Source organism: Sceloporus occidentalis, unplaced genomic scaffold, assembly GCF_023333645.1.
Source record: "Sceloporus occidentalis isolate IW3139 unplaced genomic scaffold, rSceOcc1.0.p SCAF_3, whole genome shotgun sequence".
Classification (NCBI taxonomy): Eukaryota; Metazoa; Chordata; class Lepidosauria; order Squamata; family Phrynosomatidae; genus Sceloporus; species Sceloporus occidentalis.
The window spans coordinates 120,678,450-120,699,824 of NW_028316983.1; the positions used below are offsets into that span (position 1 = coordinate 120,678,450).

At 41.4% G+C, this 21,375-nt stretch overlaps 1 protein-coding gene across 1 annotated transcript in view; it reads right to left on the bottom strand.

Annotated features, from left to right (window-relative positions):
* Positions 1 to 21,375, bottom strand: part of RABGAP1L (RAB GTPase activating protein 1 like) — a 172,955-nt gene that overhangs the window by 149,787 nt on the left and 1,793 nt on the right. The window contains exons 2-6 of the mRNA XM_089515979.1: positions 8,069 to 8,222; positions 7,386 to 7,569; positions 6,012 to 6,222; positions 3,437 to 3,611; positions 467 to 627 (exon numbers count right to left, since the gene is read on the bottom strand). Coding sequence (XP_089372105.1) covers positions 467 to 627; positions 3,437 to 3,611; positions 6,012 to 6,222; positions 7,386 to 7,569; positions 8,069 to 8,222 — 885 coding nt within the window. The remainder of the gene's footprint in view (positions 1 to 466; positions 628 to 3,436; positions 3,612 to 6,011; positions 6,223 to 7,385; positions 7,570 to 8,068; positions 8,223 to 21,375) is intronic.

The following is a 21,375-nucleotide window of genomic DNA, read 5'->3' on the forward strand; positions in this document are numbered from 1 at the left end:
TAATGGAAGTAATTTCCTGCTCATTTCCTGTTTCAAAAAGGGCTTATATAGGGTCTTAAACTTATCCCCCCTCCCCGGTCAGCTCAAAACATGGTAAAAATATCTCCCACACCTTCTAAAGGACATTTGGGGGCAAAAAGGGTTTTGGGGGGAAAAAGGAAAAAATTGTTTGACTCCTAGAGGCCTCCAAATGTGACAGAAATGTCCTCCACACCTCCTAGAGGGCATTTTGGGACAAAACATTGGGGGATTCTGGAAGGCCACATGCAGCCTGCAATCTGCACTTTGTCCAACCTTGTTTTAAAGAATAATTATTCCTTCCCACCCTGTCTGCAAACAAAAGTACACTGTTCTGAGCTCATCAGAGGGAGAAAAGAAAACAAGCTTAACTAGGTGGGCAAAAGAAATTTAACTGCATGGGTCAGAATGCCCTCCCCCATTTAATTTATTCATTCCTTCCATGTACCTGAAGTTTCCTTTACCATCATCTTCTCTGACCTCTAAAGAAACATTGAATGTGAAAGTATCACTATCAGATGTTGGAATAACAGTGTCCTTTACATAATCTGATCCCTGTTTGGCGGAACGTTTGAATGCTGTTGAGAAACTATACAAAATTCGGCTGACCTAAAAAACGGGATAGAAGAGAACAAAATTGGGGCAGGGAGGAGACAAGAAGGGAGTATAGAGAAAACAATAATTTATTATAAGTAGCTAGAGATATAACTGTGATATATTAGCCTAAAGTCTCATAATTACATAATTTATTCAGAATAATGGTTTTTATTCAAAGGACAATTCCTGCTAACAGGACAAAATCTGCAACCTGTTAACAGCTCTTCCAACCTTAGCATGTTATGTTTGCATGGCTTATGAAACAATCCAAAGAACCTGGAACATAACCATGCCCACTTATACAGCAGATAAACCTGCCACTATAAGAGTTTTTAAATGGTAACCTACATTTAAGCTATAATCCCAAGCACTCTTCTTAGAAACTAATACAAGGCCTTATTTCTACGAAAATGTATACAAGACAGTAAAATAGATAGGAATTTTCCATCTCTTACAGGCATAAAATTAAATCTATCCAGTAGTCACAATTATATTTGAAATATATTTGGAGCACATATTTCAGATAAACTTTTATTACAGCATTTCACCCCCAACAACAAAAAAGAATTAAAAAAAAATAAGGATACATTTCTGTATCTTCCAAAACAAGTGACAATCTATTCATTTTCTAAAAAGAAAAGCACAGAAATTATACAACCATTAAAATACCAAAGACACCAGACCTGTCTGTTCTTGGAAGTAATCAGTGTCAGCCCTGGTTAGTACTTGGATGGGAGACAGCCAACGAATACCAGGTTGCTCTAATCTATATTCAGAGGAAGGAATGAGCGAAACCACATTTTGAGTATTCCTTGCCTAGGAAAACCCAGTGAAAAATTAATGGGGTTGCCATACATCAACAGGCAACTTGAATGTTTCTTTCAAGGCACATGCGCACACAAATAATCACAGAGGATTACAGAATAAGTGCAGATTTAGAAAAAAATGCTAAACTCCAAATTATCTCCTCTTAGAGTCCCTGTCCACCAGTTAGCATAGGCTGTATCTATTACTAAAATGTTTTTATGGAACAAGAATTATCCTACTGACAAGAGAAGCTTGACAAACACTACAGGCTTACTGTTCTGTATTCTACACCCTTCACAACAGGAGAAGCCCAGATAATTGTATTAATTATGTTTATCACACTGTTTAGAATTTCTACAGTATTTTAAGAGGTCTAACAAAACCTACATGGTAGACATATGTAAGATCTCTCAGGTTAGCTTTAGATTACAGTTGGCCCTCCATTTTCACGAGGGATCCGTTCTGGATCACCACCACCCGTGAAAATGGAGATTCGCCAATATTTAAGCCCCATAAGCTTGAACAGGGCGCGTGCCACAGTGGCACACCCCATTGAAAATTATGGAGGTCGCCTCTCCGTGAATATTGAAGACCGCAGACCTCATGTCTGTGTAAATTTACAGCGCTATATAAATAAAGCTTAATAATAATAATAATAATAAAGAAAGGAGGAGTGACTGTATTTACAAATCTATCCAAGCTTTTCCCATAAACATTTTTAAAGAACTGAAGTTTTGAAATTATTATGCATTACCATTGTGTATGTATATGTGCCTCCAAGTTGCCTGTCAACTTAGGGTGGTCCCATGAATTTCATGGGGTTTTCTCAGGCAAGGAATACTCAGAGATGGTTGTGTTGGTTTTTTACTGTATAGTACAGCCTACAGTATCTAGTACTTGTTGGCCATCCAACTCTCCTTAACTTCCAAGATGAGACAGCATCTGGTGCCTTTAGGGTACTTACCCGATCCTTAAAATCAACTCTGCTTGTCAGTTTGAAAAAGCCTGATGGCAAAAGAATGTTAATATCTGCCACCAAAAGAATACCAGGGATGAAGCCATCCTGGCCTCTCTAGGGAGGGAGTTCTAGAGCCCGGGAGCCTTCTCTCTTGTTCCAACTCCATCGGCCAAAGTAAGAAAGCCCCCTCCCCTCCTTCCAATCCATCACCATCTGGCCTCAAAGCAGGAGAGAGGCAAGCAAGCTCCATCAGGGTTAGCCCAAAGTAAGAAGAGCCCTCCCTCCAGCCCAACTACCATGACCATGGCCCCAGAGGGAGAGAAGAACAATGAACTTGATCCCTTCCCCATCACCATACCTTTCTCCTTTTGTGTCATGTCCTTTTAGATTATAATCCTGAGGGCAGGGAACTGTCTAATTAAAAAAAATTATAAACTGCTCTGAGAGTCTTTGTTGCTGAAGAGCGGGATATAAATACTCCAGATAAATAAAATAAATAATAAATTGTTCCCACCAAAAGAGCCTGAGAGGGCGTTGGGTCAGAGAGAAGGGCCTCTCCAGAAGATTTCAACCCTCTAGTGGGCTCATAAAGAGAAATATGTTCCTTCAAATAAGCTGGACCCAAGCCATATAGGGTTTTATAGGTCAAAACCATCACTAGCAGCAACAAGTGGGGGCACTGACAGAAACATTCAACCAAAAAAAACCCACCCCAATTTGTTTCCCTTCTCCACCTCTGTGATGCACTGGGCAATACCCTTTGGGGCATGATGCAGCAGCCATTAGGAAAATTTCCATGGTCCACAGTTCTAAGACACCAGTTCCTATAGGATAGAGAAACTGGTATGGTGTTTTTTACACCAGGCTAAAAAGTTTCATCAGTCAAGCTGTTCCTTGCTCCAGTATAATATGACATTCTGAACTCAGAAGTTTAAAAATCTAAACCCTGATGAAACTGTAAACGACATTAAGTTGATATGAAAGATGAGCAATTCTCAAAACTGTTAATGATGGAACCATTTCAGGTTTTGAATAAGTAGTAAGATTTCTACTTACTGCCTCTTTTATTTCACAACAGAAGACATGAATCTGGAATACATCAGCACCAGAGAAACTCTCAGTAAATGCAAAGCAGTCACTTTCTAAGGTCCCATTTTGTCCACGAACACAGAACAACACATTGTAGATTGGGAAAGAAGCAATTTCTTTATTACTGGATTGATCTATTATTCTAAATGAGATAGAAAAAAAGAGATGGAAGACTTCTGTTAACTTATTAAGTATAAAATAGAAATTTTGTTGGTCTATGATACCAAGCTGATGAAGAGAAAACCATCCTTATCCATCAAAATATGCTTAAAATGTCAGTGAAATAATATGCATTATGAAACATTTAGAAACATAGGCCCGATCTAGACAGGCCTTTGCGGCGCCCCCGTCACATGCTAGGGGTTGGCCAAGGGCGCACCGCCCATATTGGCCTCACCCCTAGCACGTGACGGGGGCATCAAAATGGCAGCACCCTGTACAAACAGGCGTCGCCATTTTGACGCGGTGGACACTTAGCATTCACACGTCCCGGTGCGTCTCTGATGTCACAAGTTTGCCATTGGCGCTTTGCGGCATCACAAACGCGCTGCATTAAGAACCCGCTTTGTGCACCATAATTTTTTCCAGCACATGGTGCTGCTTCTTCCGGCATGGCTTCCAGCATATGCTGGAAGCTGCATAAGGCGCGCCCTCGTATAACACGGGTACATGGTATACATACCATTGGCCCAAAACACACGGGCCAAATAAGGTGGCTTCCTGCCACGCGACGCGCCAAACCAGGAAAAGCTGGCCTAAAAATGAGTTGGTTTGGATCAACTCCTGTCTCAGCCAGCATGGGTTGGGACTGCGGCAGCAGCCATCTTTTCTGGGCCTTGGCCACCAGAAGATAGTACTGTATTTCATTCATCTGGTGGAATGGACACTAATCCATTTAAATTTATGCCATAATAAGAGTGTTGATCTTTAAGAAAACTATTATTGTAGTCAGTAAATACATTTTATACTGTTATATTTTAAACACTGAAAATAGCTAAATTAGTAGGAGTATAGTCAGTCTTCCACATTTACAGCTTTGACTTTTGCAGATTTGCCTCAGTCATGCTGGCTAATGATCTGGGGTTCTGGGAGCTGACGTCCAAAATCCGTTAAGGAGCAGAGTTTGGGGACCACTGGCCTAGAGAAATGTTTTCCGTAGGAATCTCTAGGTCTTCCATTGCAACTCTGTGATCACCTTCTGGCAGAGTTGTTCTGGAGGACCACTTGTTTCCTAGATAAAATATATTACTCAAATTAGTGAATAAACAAATCTGCAAAAGTCAAAGCTGCAAATGTGGAAGGCTGACTATACTCCTGCTATTTTAGCTATTTTCAGACCTAAAGATTCCTTGATGGGTGTTCTCTCAGGTGGTTTTTTTCACTTTCATGGGGGTCCTGAGCCCCTAACCCTAGCAAACGTGTAGGACCTACTGTATAACTCCAATGCTGTCTGCCTTTAAGTTGCTTTCAATTTATGCAGATCCTAAGACAAGATTTGTGTTTTGTTTTGTTTTGTTTGTCAAGATTTGTTCAGATTGAGCTTCCTAGGGCTTTTCTCTGAAGCTGAGAGAGTGCAACTTGCTCAAGGTTACCCAGCTGGTTTCCATGACCAAGTGGAGATTCGAATTCTGGTATTCCAGAGTCCTAGTCTAACCACTACACCATGCTGGTTCCTGCATTTATAGTACAACTGTTATCTGTTAAAATTCTCCAAAAATTACTTTCTGCTTTATCCAGTTTTCCTGCAGTTATGACTAATATTTTCAAACATTTATTATTACAGTCAACCCTCCACATTTATGGATTTATTTATCCACAGCTTCAAGCATCCATGGCTTGAAAATATTTTTAAAAGATATAAATTCCAAAAAGCAAGCCTTGATTTTGCCATTTTATATAATGGACACCTAATTAGACTTCAGCATCCACAGATTTCGCTATCCACAGGGGGTCAGGGAACCAAACCCCAGCATATACTAAGGGCTCACTATATCACTATTATTATTACTACTGATGCTGTTACTATTTCTTTTTCACTGGGAATCCTATCTACATTTAGAGATGAAAATTTAGCCTTTATTATTAGTCTGTACAAAAAAAAAAATCAATTGAAGTACAGTCCTCAGGTTTTTGTTATATACCAGTGGGGCTCCACCAAACAATAACTTACAAAGGAGAAGAAAAGAGGAAAGGCATGGAAGGAAATTTCCCACTCTTTTTTCTTCCCTCCTCTGCACTATTCTTCCACATCCCAGCCAAACTAAGGAAAATCATACACAGTTGGTACAGGTGGCACTGTGTTCAGCTGGTGCACATGACATTTGTATTTGCAGTCTTGATCTAGCAAATGCAACACAAAAACACAAGTCCTTTCCATATGACTGCCAGATTTTCCAGTAAGTAGAAATGTATGCCTATTTGCATCCTAGGTCAGTTTCAGAGTGTCCATAAAATATATACAGTACTGTTCGTTTTAGATACACTGTAGTTAAAGACTTATATTAATGTATATACATATCATTAAATTAAATTAAAAGCTCACCTAACAGAGCCATCTGGTATATTCGGAACATACAAAGTTACAGGAAAAGGTGAATCACTTGAATTTTTCATAGCTGCCATTGCACACAAGGCCTCTGATTCACTACGAGGAGCAGAAACTTTCATACATCCAAGATAAGTCAGTTTGTTGAACAATACACTATCCTCTTCTGAAGGTACAACAGGGGAACAAAGTCTTTCTGACAAAACCTCTGGAAGTCAATAATATGCAAGTGTTATCCAATGACTATTTTTTCTTGCACTCATTTTTCATTCATAATAGAATAATCTTAACAAACTTGAGCTGCCCTGAAGATTGTTACTAACAAATTCTCCACTGATTTCCAAATCTCAAGTAAAAAATTATGATAATGGTTTTCACCTGAAACAACCTTAAATAGTGTGCATGCTTAAAATATTGTCAGGCATCTCCTTCCTAATTTGTTACTGCAATGACCAAGATCCAAGTGAGTTTTCATGCATTGTATTACATTCTAGCAGTATTTAATGCACCACTTGTACACGACACTTATTAATTGGTTTTAACAACCTATTTTAATAGTTTCCCCAGGTTCTCTTCCAACATGTAATTTTGTCAATCTCAATTTTATACAATGAAATCCAGAACACAGAACACATATACTACGGAAGAATATTTCAGTCAAGTTTCTGTACCTACTTGTGTTGTCCATTCCACACCAATATGATTATACATATAAATATTTTAAAAGGATAGTAATATAACACCATTTAAAAACTTACAAAATAAGGTATGATGTGAGTTTCAGCATTTCTCTTAGAACAGAATAAGACACACTTTCCAGTGGCAATAAAAATAATATTCACAAACATTCTTAACAAAGAGTACCTTGGCAAGCTCACACTCTGTGCTGAAGAAAATGTCCACAAGCTTTTTCATCCATTGGTTTAAGATCACTTCTACAATTCCATCAGCCACGTTAGTGCATTTTGCACAAACCTTTTTTCTGACCAAAAATGTCCCCCCAAAGTAAAAACAACACCTATCCCCCCTAAAAAAAAACTTTCAGAAAATGTTTCAAATCTCTTGTAAAGTCACCCCATGGAAAAATAACTGATAGGAGCCCTGGTGGCACAGTGTTTAAATGCCCATACTGCAGCCACAACACTGTGAGTTCAATCCCAGGGCTCCAAAATTAACTCAGTCATTCATCCTTTCATAGGTCGATAAACTCTTTAGAGAATACTGAGTTGACTATTAAGCAGTACAGAAATGTAAATGCTTAAAAAAATGTTTCCAATGCAGAAACAAAATATGATTTTCATCTCTTCCTCAGTTTTCCCCTTCCCTTCCATAGTTCTCCTTAGATATATTTTTAAAAATTTAAACTAGTACCTGTGTTGGGAGGATTAAGTAGAGAGTGAATAGAAGGCTGGATGACAGATACATTTCTAAGTGACTGCCTGAAGTCACCTGTCACAGCTACACAGTCAAAAGTGTTACATATCTGGCCTTTGTCAGAATCCTTTGGAATCTCTTCCATGGCTTTCTCCATTTGTGCAACTTCATTGGGAAACATCTGTAACATAAGAGGAACACACTCACTGATACTGATACAATAAAGTTTTGCCAATCACAATAATATTTAATGCAATCAACTGTGATGCATCACAGTTCTTTTTACTAAGGAAAGATACTTTTGAACTACTAACATCTGAAAATGTGTTCCATTTAAACTGGTTCAACCACATATTGGAAAAGCACATATTTATGTTTTCCCATTATGCCTAATCTTTATTCAAAATATTATGATAATAAAAAATAATGCAAAGTTGCAAATAAAGAATTTAGCAATCTTTCAGAATCTAATCTCAGAGCTATTTGCCTTAGGCATATATGCCATATAAGGTGGCAAGGCAGAATTAACTGTGAAAATCTGGACATCCTTCTTCGCGTTTAACTATAGAACATCATTCTGTGATTAAGCATGCTTTTACCATAGAATGAGACTCAAATGGCATAAGAGAGATTTTAAAAGTGTTAAGTGTAGCTTTTACGTAAAGTCAAAGAATTGTTACCGTCAGTTGAAATTTCTCATCTTGTGCAGAATGATCCTCTATGTGCTTATTAACCAAGTAGTATTCTTCATGATTTAATACTGAAACAGTTTCAGAAGGGAGGCTGACATTTTCTAAAGAAGATTCAACATCCATTTCAGATCTATGATCGTTTCTGCCACATGAATAAACAATAAATGCAAAATAAAACCATCATCTAATAAATCAATGTATTCTTTATATTATTAAAAAATTAATTTTTTTTGTAAAATTACAACGGAACAGTTTTCAAAATCATATTAACATCTTATATAATTTAAGAATAGCATCAAATTAACCCTCTCTCCTAATACACTATTCACAGGGATTCAATACATCATGCCAAATAGCAGTAAATAAATTAAACACCATTTGAATTTAAAAAAAAAAAAGCCAAACACAGGATGTGGCACATAACAGAAAAGCTAGGTAAAAACTAAAAGCAATCAGTGTTAAGCTCTGGTTGTTGTTCTTCCAATCTGACTCTGTTAGATAGTGTTCCTTTATTCTCTATTAGCATTTGTTGTTATTATTGTTATGTGCTTTCAAGTCAATGCTGGCTTACAACAAACCTCTTCTACGATGTTCTTGTCAAGATTTATTCAGAGGAGAAATTTGCCACTGCCTTCCTCTGAGGCTGAGAGAATGTTCCTAGACTAAGATCACCAGAGGGGTTTCCAGGCCTAAGTGTGGATTCAAACTCTGATCTCCCAAAAGTCCTAGTCCAATATTCAAATCACTTTGCCGTAATGGCTCTCCCTACTAGAATAATATCCTGAAAAGCAGAGGGCTCTTCCTAACTTGCTAAACATAGTTGGCAAATGATTAAAATGGCTAGAAAATCATATGGCCACAAATCATATGGAGTTCTAAAAAAGAGGAAAGATATTCTGATACATATATATGGACAGGTTGCTCACCTGTAACGGTATTTCTTCGAGTGATCATCTGCGAATTCACACAAATGGTTTATTCTGCGCCTGCGCAGGAATGCTCAGAAATTTCTAGAATCTCTGGGCAAAAGTTAGTTTGCAACCATTTGCAACTTTTTGGTGGTAGCTCCGCACACCCTATATAGCCCCTAATGGTCTCGCTGTTCTCCAGTTCCGAATAAGCCGCACAACGTGCGACAGCAAAGCTAGCAAAGTGAGTAGGACACTAAGGGGAGGATGGATGGGATTTGTGTGAATTCCCAGATGACCTCTCGAAGAAATACCGTTACAGGTGAGCAACCTGTCCTCCTTCTTCGTGGTCTCTGCGAATCACACAAATGGGTTCAGACTGACAAGCTTAGGTCAGTGGAGGAGGAAGTGTCATGACACTGGTTGTCAAGTTCAACAATTGAATTTATTAACCACAATAAAGATGTGCATATCAAAGTGCACTTGTCATTATCATCTGTCAAGCATGTAAGCGGACCATATGCAGTGCATAGGTCAATCACCTGAAAGTGAAACCTGAAAGTGAAAAGCAAGAAACAACATTCAGTCAACGTAAACCAGAAAGCAACACTGCCCTCCCAAAGGCTGTGTCTTGTCTGGCTCTGGTGTCCAGCCTATAATGTTTCATGAAAGTTAGTGGCTGGGACCAGACAGCAGCTCTGCAAACATCCTCCAAAGAGATCCCAGTCAAAAAGGCTACCACCTGCATTGCATGTGCCCGAACCTGAACTGGAAGAGGTCTACAATTCATAGCAGAGGTGGATGGTGTTGGCCACCCATTTCAAGAACCTCTGCGCCATCACAGGTAGTCCCTTTTTGGCCGAGTAGCACACAAACAGCCGCTGGGTGCACCTTGAATGGTTCTGTCCAGGTAGAAGGACAATGCCCTCCGAATGTCCAAGGCATGGAGCTGGCGCTCAATGTTGGTAGTCGGGTTTTGGGGCCAGGGTTGGCAACACAATGTCCTGGTTCATGTGGAAGGCCGACACCACCTTGGGCAGGAAGGTTATATCAGTATGGAGGACCACTTTGTGAAACCAAGATAAGGCTGGTCCACCCGTAAGGCACACAGTTCGCCTGCCCGGCGAGCAGAGGTGATGGCCACAAGGAAAGCTGTTTTCCAGGTCAGCAATCTCAAGTCTATGGTGGCCATGGGTTCAAAAGGCTTGGATGCCAAGCAGGAAAGCACAAGGTCCAAACTCCATGCCAGTGTCGGTATCAAGGATGAAGATTGTTGAATCCCATGAAAATCTCTTTACCAAGGGATCTTTGAAAAGAGAAGGCCTGCCCTCAAAATGGTATCAAGAGCAGATGGCCAAGAGGTAGCATTTGATAGAAGTCAAGCAGAATCCCGTGTCTGCTAGGGACATCAAAAATTCCACAATCATCGGGTCCAATGCTCGGGATGGAGGGATGTCCCTGTCTTGAAGAAAGGCAAGAAACTTGTCCCATTTGTACTGGTAAGACGTCTGTGTTGAAGGCTTCTGGAACGCCAAAAGAACATCCTTAATGTTGCTTGGTAAAGAAGTCAAGGCGAGAGCCTCCATGCCACCAATGGGAGAGTCTCCATGTCGGAATGGAGAACAAGACCGACTAGGGACAGAAGATCGGGTCGGAACTCCAGCCGGAGATAAGTCCCCTGGGAGAGATGCAGCAGAGGAGCGAACCAGGACTGTCTCGGCCACCACAGAGTGATCAGGATCACGTTGGAGTGGTGTGATGTGATGTTTGCCACTACCTTCGTGATGAGAGGGAAGGGAGAGAACACATATAGCAGTCCCTCTGTCCACTTGAGCTGGAAAGCATCTCCCAACAAACCCAGAGCACGGGTCCGAGAGCAAAATGTTAGACAGTGTGTCTTGAGAGGTGGGGCAAAAAGGTTGATCGTTGGCTGCCCCCACAGTTGAAAGAAAAGGGCGACAGCATCCGGATGGAGACGCCATTCTTGGCACGGATTGGAAGTCCTGCTGAACTGGTCTGCCAGTTGGTTTTCTTCTCCCAGCAGGTCTATGCACTGGAGAAGGATCTTGTGGTTGATGCACCAGTTCCAGATTCTGAGAGTGATGTCCAGTAGGGTCTGGGACTTTGTGCCGCCTTGTTTGTTGAGGTAGTACATGACAGTGTTGTTGTCCGTCAGTAAGAGTACTACCTTGTCAGAGAGAAGTGACTGAAAGGCTCTGCGTGCTTTCTCCACTGCCAACATCTCCAATGCATTGATGTGAAGATGGCTTTCTGTCATTGTCCATCTGTCCATGATGGTGAAGTTCAAGGTGTGGGCCCCCCAACCTTGAAGAAAGGCATCTGTCGTGAGAGGGATGTCCAGCTGCGGGGGCAGGAAAGGCATCCCAATACACACGTTGTCGGGCTGTAGCCACCATAGTAGTGATCTTTGAACTGGTCTCGGAACGGTGAGCATCTTGGAGGGAGAGTCCCGGACGGGATCAAACACAGAAAGGAACCAGGATTGGAATGGTCTCAAATGGAGTCTCGCCCACGGGGTGACAAAGGTGGTCGAGGCCAGATGTCCTATGACTACCTGAATAAGATAAACCTGTACAGTATGCGTCTTCATGGAAGACATGCTTGGACCACTGAGCGAAGGGACTGGAACCTGTTTTGTGGCAGATATGCCGTGGAAGTCTCGGAGTCGAGAATTGTCCCAATGACTCTGACTTGTTTGGAGGGGGGCAGATTTGATTTGTCCAAGTTGATCTTGAGACCAAGGGAGTCCAAGAGGGACAGAGCAAAGTGGATGTTCTGAAGCAATGTCTCTAGCGATGGAGCCGTGAAGAGCCAGTCGTCCAAAAAGACTGTGGTTCTGTTTATGGAGGTAGGAGACTACCAGTGCCATGCATTTTGTTAACACTCTCGGAGCCGTGGAGAGGCCGAATGACAGAACTCTGTATTGGAACATCTCGGTACTGATGGCAAAGGCGAGAAACCTCCGATGGTTTTCCTGAATCATAATATGAAAGTAGGCATTTTTCAAATCCAGAGTCACGAACCAGGAGTTCAAGAGAAAGTGGCCCGGTCTCTGCGTGGAGGAGAACAGGACCAAGACCTATCTCTCTGAGTGAGGATAGGAGGATCAGGATCTGGGATCTCTCCTTCCAATTCGGAGCTCTGGTCAAGGTTGATAATCTGCAGATCGTCGTTCTTCAAAGTCAGATGGCTTGACAGAAGCACCCTTGGTTCGAAAGGAGTTGGAACGGAAGCCAAAACTGTCATCAGGGTTGGAGTAGTGGTGGGCGCCAAGTCTGGTGGGGGCACTGAGACAATGCTGGAAGGGTCCTTATGACAGGATTTTGCCAAGGGGGAGGCTGATCTTGCCCATCTAAGGTGGTCTTGTTCAGTCGAAGAAGACTTGGAGGACTTTTGCTTGTCTCCGTGTTTCCTCTTGGATGACTTTGAAGTATCCCCAGAAAGATCCTTCCCTGATCTTAGGGATTTTTCCTTTGGGGCCACTGAAGTGGACGGCCTCGTGGAAGGCTCTAGGTGAGGAGCCGACATAGAGGCTGGAGCAGGTTGGAGGACCCTTTCATAAAGGGCAGCCTTCAGCTTTTGATTTCGATTTTTCAAGGCCTGAGTAGTCATGGCCTTACAGTGGGGGCAATCCCTGGGGATATGAGACTCCCGCAAGCAAAGGACATATTTCTCATGTCCATCTGAAATTGAGATTTTAACCACACACTTTAAAAGAGGCCATGGCCAGAAGGGATAGTCAAGAATACTGTAGTCAAGCCGTAGATTGATAACAAAGTCTGAAGAATAGTCTGTGAGAGTGGTCAAGAGCAATTCTGTTGGTCAGAAGTCCAGAGATTTCAACAAGAAAGGCCGATAGCAAGGTAAACCAAGCTAGCGAAGTTCCTCAAGCTGCTAAGCGTGGCGGAATAAAGGAATTGGAGAAGAGCGGGACCATTAGGGGCTATATATGGGGTGGGTGGAGCTACTGCCAAAAAGTTGCAAAAGGATGTAAACTAACTATTGCCCAGAGATTCTAGAAGTTTCCAAGCATTCCTGCATAGGTGCAGAATAACCCATTTGTGTGATTTGCAGAGACCACGAAGAATACACACACACATATAATAGTGCAGCTTCTGTAATATATCAGTATATAACTGGCACTCCAAGTGTTGGACTGCAAATCCCAGTATTCCTTATCACTGACTTGGAAAGCCTGAGCACTTGGACTTGTATCTAACCAAATAATAATAATAATAAATTTTATTTATATACTGCCTTTCCAACAGATCAAGGCGTTTTACAAAAATGCATAAACAATTACATAACACATACACAACTAAAAAATCATCCCCTTACCTTAACTAAATACAGTTAAATTAATCAAAATACAGCTAACATCAAGATACAGTTAATTACATTAAAATATATTAAAATATAAAATATACCCTTTCCTACAAGCGAAATGGACTGGCCCTTGTCCTTGCTCCCCCCCAAGCGGCACCTCCACATCTGGAGGGCTACATCATTCTCATCACTAGTCCACATAAACAAAAAACAAGAACGTTTTTCCTAAACAAACCAAATTAAATAATTAAAATGTAATTCAATTAAAGTGTATTAAAGTGTGACATATTCAGTTAGCTGTGTTTTCCTGTACAAACTATTAAGGACCACCAATGAGAGCAAGAATTCAACAATAAAAACAATATGAAGTACAAAGGAACAGAGGTCTTAAGCCTGATTTTGAATACTGTGGGACCAGTGAAGGAGACCCCCTAATGCTACCCATTTTCCAGGGCAACAAAATATCAATGCTCATGCACAGTATAATTCTTAAAGTTGAAATCCTAGGCACACTTACTAAGGAGTAACTCTCATTCAATTGGTCATGGGGCATATAGTAGTGAATCTCTCAAGGGCATCCTCTGCTCAGCAATAAGAAAATCAGCTTAAGGGCTCTCTCTGCTTATCGGGTGGATGGGTCCCATCCAATGTACAGTCGCCCCTTCATTTTCGCAAGGGATCTGTTCTGCCCCCCCCCCATGAAAATGGAAAATCGCCAATATTCAAGCCCCATTGGCTTGAATGGCGGCTCACACTCCATTTTGTCCCCCTCCATTTGTTGCCCATTAATGGGCAACAAAGGCTATTATTTCTTTCAATTAAGTATGGATCTTTACAATGAATTTTGGATTCAACTAGACGAGGCGGGAAACAACAATTGTGCAGATAGCCACACCTCTCATAATAACTTTTCCATGGATCCCTAGGTTCATTTTGTCTTTGTACTATAAATTATACTGCATCCAAAACGGAATGTATATTAACCAATTTACCTGCCAAAAGTTTTGCAAATATGTCATACCATATTGCTAAAAGCTTGGCTATGTTTCTTGAACAGAAGAAAACATCTCATTAAAAAAAAAATCCAAAGGCACAATATAATTCATAGATGCAAAAGAAGCAGAGAAAGTTTCTCTTCCCCATCCATGATCAAAGATGTGGCATGAAAATTTTCTGTGGAAATTTTTTTCCATAACATTAGACACACTTATTCCTATTTGTGTGGGCTGTGCAATAAATTCTCTAGTGAAATACAATTTTCAACTACAGTATATAGTCATGTATAAGCCAAGGGCAGATTTTAAGGCCAAAATTATGGATTTTGATATGACCCGTTGTTAAACCCAAGGATAAAACTTAGCATGGGACTCCTGGAATCCCTTCTATGTACAGGCAATAGCACCAGTGCCACCTCAGGGGGCCAGCTGCCTTTGGCCACCACCACTACTGCCATCTTCCTGCCCAGGCATTCAAAAAAGCCTTTTGCCATTCTACTCAGAGACAGGGATGGTTCCATTTTGATAAGAGTTAATACTGTCCCTTATTTTTTATCAAAAATGGAACCATTCCCTTCTCTGAGTAGAGTGGTTAAAGTCTCCCCCTTCCCACTCTTTACGTGCACTAGGTTCCCAGGAGGACCTCTGGGGGCAACAGGCTCAGCAGCAGGAAAAGACCTGCAGATACCCTATCCCCCCCACCACCACCACCAGCACCTCACTTCTGTGGCACTCCTGCCCAAGAAGTTCCCACCAATGCCAAACACTTATGAGGGGCAGGTACCACCATTGCCTTCCCTGGGATGTGCCTCCCCTTCAGTGCCTCTTTGCCATCTGAGGCAGGAAGAGAGGGAAGAAGGGTGGTCACTCATTTGCTGGCTCTCAGGGTCACTGGAAGGACCCCCTCCCTCCCTCCCTCCCTCCCTCTCAGAGTGGTCACTGGTGGGCTCCCCTCTTTCGGCAACACTGGCTAAGAAAAAGCATTGCTTCCAAGTTGATGTCCTGGTTGGCTTCTTAATGGAAGCACACAGCTGGAGAGTTGTGCTTGGCATTGCTTGCCATCACATTAAAGCCTTTTTTGGGCAGGGGAAATATACACTCGTCCCTTCACATTTGCGGCTTTGACTTTTGCGGATTAGATTATTCATGGATTTATTAATATGTTCTCTCCAGGAATATCTAGGTCCTCCAGCACAACTCTATAGTCACTTTTAACCAAAAGTAGCACTGAAGGATCTAGAAATTCCTAGGGAGAACACTACACTAGTCATCTGTAGCTCCTCCTGCGCAGTTCTATGGTCAATGTCTGGCAGATGTCGACCACAGAGTTGCACTGGAGGACCTAGAGAGTCTTAGAGAGGTGTTCCCTCTGGTAAAAACATAGTGTTTTTGTTATCTGCAGTTTTTCCACATTCATGGAGGTTCTGTGCCCCTAACTCCAGTGAATGTGGAGGGATAAGTGTATATACTATCATTATATACACATGCACAAATGTGCAAATCAATCCCAATCTCACTTTAATATGGTGCAGATACCAACATCCCAGGCTCAGTATCATAAACAAAAATGAGGGGGAGTGAGTGAGTGCAGTAAGGCAAAATCCATCCTCAGGTCACATTTTTGTGTTGCTATTGGATTGTGCTTTTTCCTTAAAGATGCCACAATAGCAGTAAGAGTATAGCAAACCACAAAGGGTGAAGCTTGTTCTTTCTACCTCTTCCTCTGTGTTTTTTTCTCTTTCCCTCCACACCACCCCAGATTGGGTCTTTCTTCCCCCAAGCAAACGATCAAGAGAAAGTGGCTATATCTTCCCCCCCCCCGCTTGAAAAAATAGACGATGCCAAGCAATGCCAAGTACCAGTTCCAGCTTTCTGCTTCCATATTTTCCTCCTACTAAGAACTTGACTCAGGCAGCGACTTCAAAACAACACTTTTCCTCAGCTGGCACCACAAGAGTGAAGTCACCCATGTCCATAACCGTCCAGTATAAATTGAGTTTTGAGAGGGCCAATTTTTTTGACCAAAATTTCTCAGCTTATACAGAAGTATATATTGTAGTTGTATCAAATCAGTTCTTTCTCAACTTGAAATGGGACTTGTAGTAATGCACAAAGTGAAACTGAAAGTACTACAGTCCTACCTCAGCAAAGAAAGTTAAACTGTTGGTGTAAGATATATTAGAGAGAGCTGTGCTACCCAAAAAAAGTTGTTTCAGAATGTATTTGTTTTTTGTTTCTTGTTAAATAGGGAGGCACTTACTATTCTCTTTACAGTACTACAAAACTATTCCAATATAGTAATTTTCACAAAGCTTTGAATGTGTTTTAATATAACTTTACACCAAACATGGTGAAGGATATACTGTAATATAGTTTAGAGCACAGTTCTGCTTTTTCTGGAAAAACATTCATCAGTAGATGATGATGGCCATAATAGCATTCTACAAGTTTTTGCTAGCCTTGTCATTGTCTAGCAAACAGTAGACTATTTTAAAAGGCAACAGGATTCATACAAAGTTTTTGAAGGCATACAGCATGAAGAAATAGAAAGCTGTGGCTTCCTTGATGGAGCCTCTCCATCTGTAATATGCTCTTGCTCATTTCCTACTGCCGTCTACCTTCCCAGGCATTATTGTGTTTTCTAGTAAGTCATATCTTTGCATGGTATGTCCAAAGTAAGACACTCTCAGTTTAGTCATCTTGGCTTCTAGGGAGAGTCAATGGCCTGTTACAGACTGCCAAAATAAAGCTGCTTCGGGTCTCTTTGGAGGTATGCTATTTAAATGATGCATGCGTCTTAAGAGTCCAGAAGCTGCACCAAAGCTGCACTCCAGTGCTTGGGAATAGAGTGTGGCTTTGGTGCACCCTCTGGACTCTTAGGACCCATGCATCATTTAAATAGCATACCTCCAAAGAGACCTGAAGCAGCTTTATTTTGGCAGTCTGTAACAGGCCAATGTTTGATTTGTTCTCTCTGTGTATATGCGCCTTCAAGTCACCTGCTGATTTATGGCGAGCCCATGAATTTCCTACGGTTTTCTTAGGCAATGATGTACTCAGAAGTGGTTTTGCCAGGTCCTTACATTGAAATATATCCACAGCACTATTTGTTCATGGTGTCCTATCCTAAGTACTATCCAAGGCTGACCCTGCTTAGTTTCTAAGATCACACAGACTGGATCTGGTGCCTTTCGCATAATTAGGCAGTTTGATTTGTTCTAGGACCCATTTATTTGTCTATTTAAGAGTCCGAAGTATCCACAAAACTCTTCTCCGGCACCACATTTCAAATAACAACAAAACCCAAAATCCTCAAACCACTTTTATCTTTATTGGCCAAGCAAATGCAAAAAAATCATCCTGCAAGCTTTCAAAGAGTCACTGCTTCTTTTTCAGGCAAATCATACAGAAGAAAGGTGATGATGTTAAGAGTTAATGTTAATGGCCATGGTGTTGTATTGTTTTAAAGTATTTTTAACATTTTTATCTTTTTAACTGTTATTTTATTCTTTTAACAAGTAATCTGTTTTAATATTATAATAATTTAATTCTATTTTAATGCACCATTTTTGTATGCTTTTAACTGTACAGTATTTTAATGTTGTGAGCTGCCCTGAATCACAGTTTTGGGGAAAGGGTGGGATATAAATAAATTGAAGAAGAAGAAGAAGAGTCACAGGCCTGGATTTTATCTCAGATGTTAGACTGCTGTCAGTTAAGATGGTACTGAGGGATCTCAGCGCAAGGTCACTCCCCTTGTTAGCTATGTGGGGACCACAAGCAAAGGTTAATACTGTAAAAGATGGGTAAGAGAGCCAGTGTCGGGGTATGACTCTGGAGGCCAGCCATCTATTCCCCACTTGGTCATGGAAACCCACTCGGTGAACTTGGGTGAGTTACCCACTCAGCCCCAGACAACCTCATCTTGGGTCGCCTTTTGTTGCAGGCACACAACTTCAACAAAATAGATTTTCAACACCATTAGCAACAGAAAAATAACTTCCCTTGAGATCCAAGCTGCCTTCATCCTGTTCTTTTAGGTCCTGTATAGGTAAAACTTGCCAACTATCCATCTGTAGCCCAAATGAAAGCGTTTTAATTTTGTTAGAGGTTAAAACCTCAAAAAAAAAAAAGTCTTAGTCCATTGCTCCCTCTTTTTAAAGTTTCCCCTATTGCAGCAAAATTTGGTACAGTAATATATTTAGCGTAAGGGATAAAATCCAGGGCTATTTGTATGTAATGAAAATTGAAGATGAACATGAATGCCGTATTTCTTTCTAGAAATGAGGAACGCGGGCATTGCAGTGGCCGAAAACTGTCAAGAATGACCTTCTGATGTACTGTCAGAAGAGGAAACTTTCACCTTCTCAATTAAGGAAAGTGTTTTATGCCTTTTCTTAGGCATATCTGGATTTCCAGCATCACCACTCTTGCACTTAGGGCTCCTTATTAAGCAAAGCAAGCACTTTACCAGCATGAGCACTTTAAGGTTGTTAGCATACAGCAAATCATCAGTGAACATGAGATAGCACAAGCAGCATGAAGCAGAATGAGGAGTTTTTGTGAATTACAGTAGCTGCGTTAAATGAATCCATGTTAAATGGGGTGTTACTATGGCCTGAAACAGGTCAAAAGTGCCGCCTTTGGAACAATCTGGGGCATGGCATTCAGATGACTCAGGTCCCTGGATTGGGTTGAAGCTGCCCCGTAGCTGCCTAAGGCAGTCCAAACCCAGAGCAAAAAAGAGCACAAAAAAAGTGTTCCTTGCCAATAATCCATTGTGGAGAATGATGGCAGCCAGCCTCGAGATCGCAACATCTGGTTGCCGCAGTCCTGTGCCACTCCTTTTGCTCCATCTGCCCAAGGCTCTAATCTTCAAACCAGGAAACGTATTACCTATATGGCACCTTGAGGTTTTTCCAGATGTAACAGTACAGGGACTTCTTAAGAAATTCAATGTTTTCTGACTAAGAAAGCATTAGTTAGCTTTCCACAAGACAAGGGCAGCATGAATCTCAAGAGAAGTTCCTTTTCTGTTAGTCTCTTAATACATTTTAATATAAATGGTTTACGGTAGTTGTTTGTAAATCTTATATTTATACTTTAATTAATACTTTGAACAGTTTTTAAATTTGTATTGTTTTAAATGTATTGTTAGCCACCCTGAGCCACATTACTGGGAGAAAGGCAAGCAATAAAAGAATAAAATCATAGAGTTGGAAGATACCACAAGGGCCATCCAGTCCAACCCCATTCTGCGATGCCATGCATGAACTCACAATCAAAACACCCCCGACAGATGGCCACCCAGCCTCTGTTTAAAGGGAAGGAGACTCCACCATTCTCCAAGGGAGTGTGTTCCACCGTTCCCTTACTGTCAGGAAGTTCCTCCTAATGTTGAGGTGGAATCTCTTTTCCTGTAGTTCGCATCCATTGCTCCAGGTCCTATTCTCTCGAGCAGCAGAAAACAAGCTTGCTCCACTGTCAATAGGTCATCAATAAAATAACAATAATAATAAGTTGTCCTTTCTCCCCAGTCCGTACATGGCCAATAAGGTGAGTGACCTCGGTCTGCACACCAGTGATCTCTCAGTACATCAATAGTTGAACCTCCTTTCAGCTTGAGTCCAGCACTACTCATTGCAGTAGTTGGTTAAGTGCCTTCCAATCTGGGAGCCTCAGTTTCTGGCACTGTATCTTGTTTCATTTTGAATTGTCTGATCATAGGATTTTCATGGTAAAAGACATTCAAAGGGGGTTTCCCTTGGCTCCTTCTGCTCAGTACTAAGAAGTTTTAGCTATGATGCCATTGCTGCTGTTTCTAAGAGATCCTCTGCCAGTGTCATTTCCCACTCCTGCCAGCCCTTGGCACATTTAGTCTGGCTCCATAGCAAAAGCCTGTCTGACACAAGAGACCCTACTAGAAGCACAACTACCATGAGCATAGCCTCTTGCCTCACAGGAGCATACAATTTCACCACTGTGGAAAGGTAGTGCCATGGATTATACTATTATATATCATGAAGGGGACACATTTTCGGCTACAGATTAGAATAGGAATGCATATACCTTGAAAGCCAAGTGCGGTACAGTGCGCACTTTTTTTACGCAGGGATCCATTCCGGACCCCACCCCGCATAAAAAAACCCACGTATGCTCGAGCCCCATTGTGGCGGTGCAGGGGCACACACACGCCATGGACGCACACCCTTCTCTGTCAAAGATAAACTAAAGGGCAGTTAAGGCTGTCTCAAACTGGATTACTTCTGCAGTGTGTTTTGAACCTTAGTGGATTTTCAGAGTTTTGCCTTCCACCTTTTCTGCCTGTGAACCTTTTGACCAGAGATAACAGAGAATAATCTTCTGCTTTTGGGGTATGTACTGCACAACTGATATTGGAGCCTTGCTCCACTATAACTTGAAAATCCATTAATATATATATCCTCTCTGTTTCAACATAGAATCATAGAGTTGGAAGAGACCACAAAGGCCACTCAGTCCAACCTCCTGCCATGCAGGAACTCTCAAACAAAGCATCCCTGTGATAGATGGCCTCTGTTCAAAGACTTCCAAGGAAGGAGACTCCACCACTCTCCGAAGGAGTGTGTGCTACTGTTGAACAACTCTTACTGTCAGGAAGTTCCTCCTAAAGTTGAGGCGGAATCTCTTTTCCTGTAGCTTGCATCCATTGGCCTGGTTCCTGTCCTCTGGAACAGTAGAAAACAAGCTCGCTCCCTCCTCAATATGACACCCATTCAAATATTTAAACAGGGCTATCATATAGCAATTAGAGGGTGGTTTATGACATCTCAACAAGTCATCTTAAACCATTCCCTGTGTGTGTCAGGTGAATGCAAGATAAAGATAGTGAGGAAACTGGGTGAATCGGTTTTACAATAGTACACAAAAGTCCTCTTCAAGTGTTGCTTAATATGGGGACTCTAGCACAGGAAAGCAGCATAGGGTTATACAGTACGCACTGACCCCACCAAGGTATTAATAAGGAAAACTCAGCAGAGGCTTTCTTCTGTCTTAACTCTGCCAA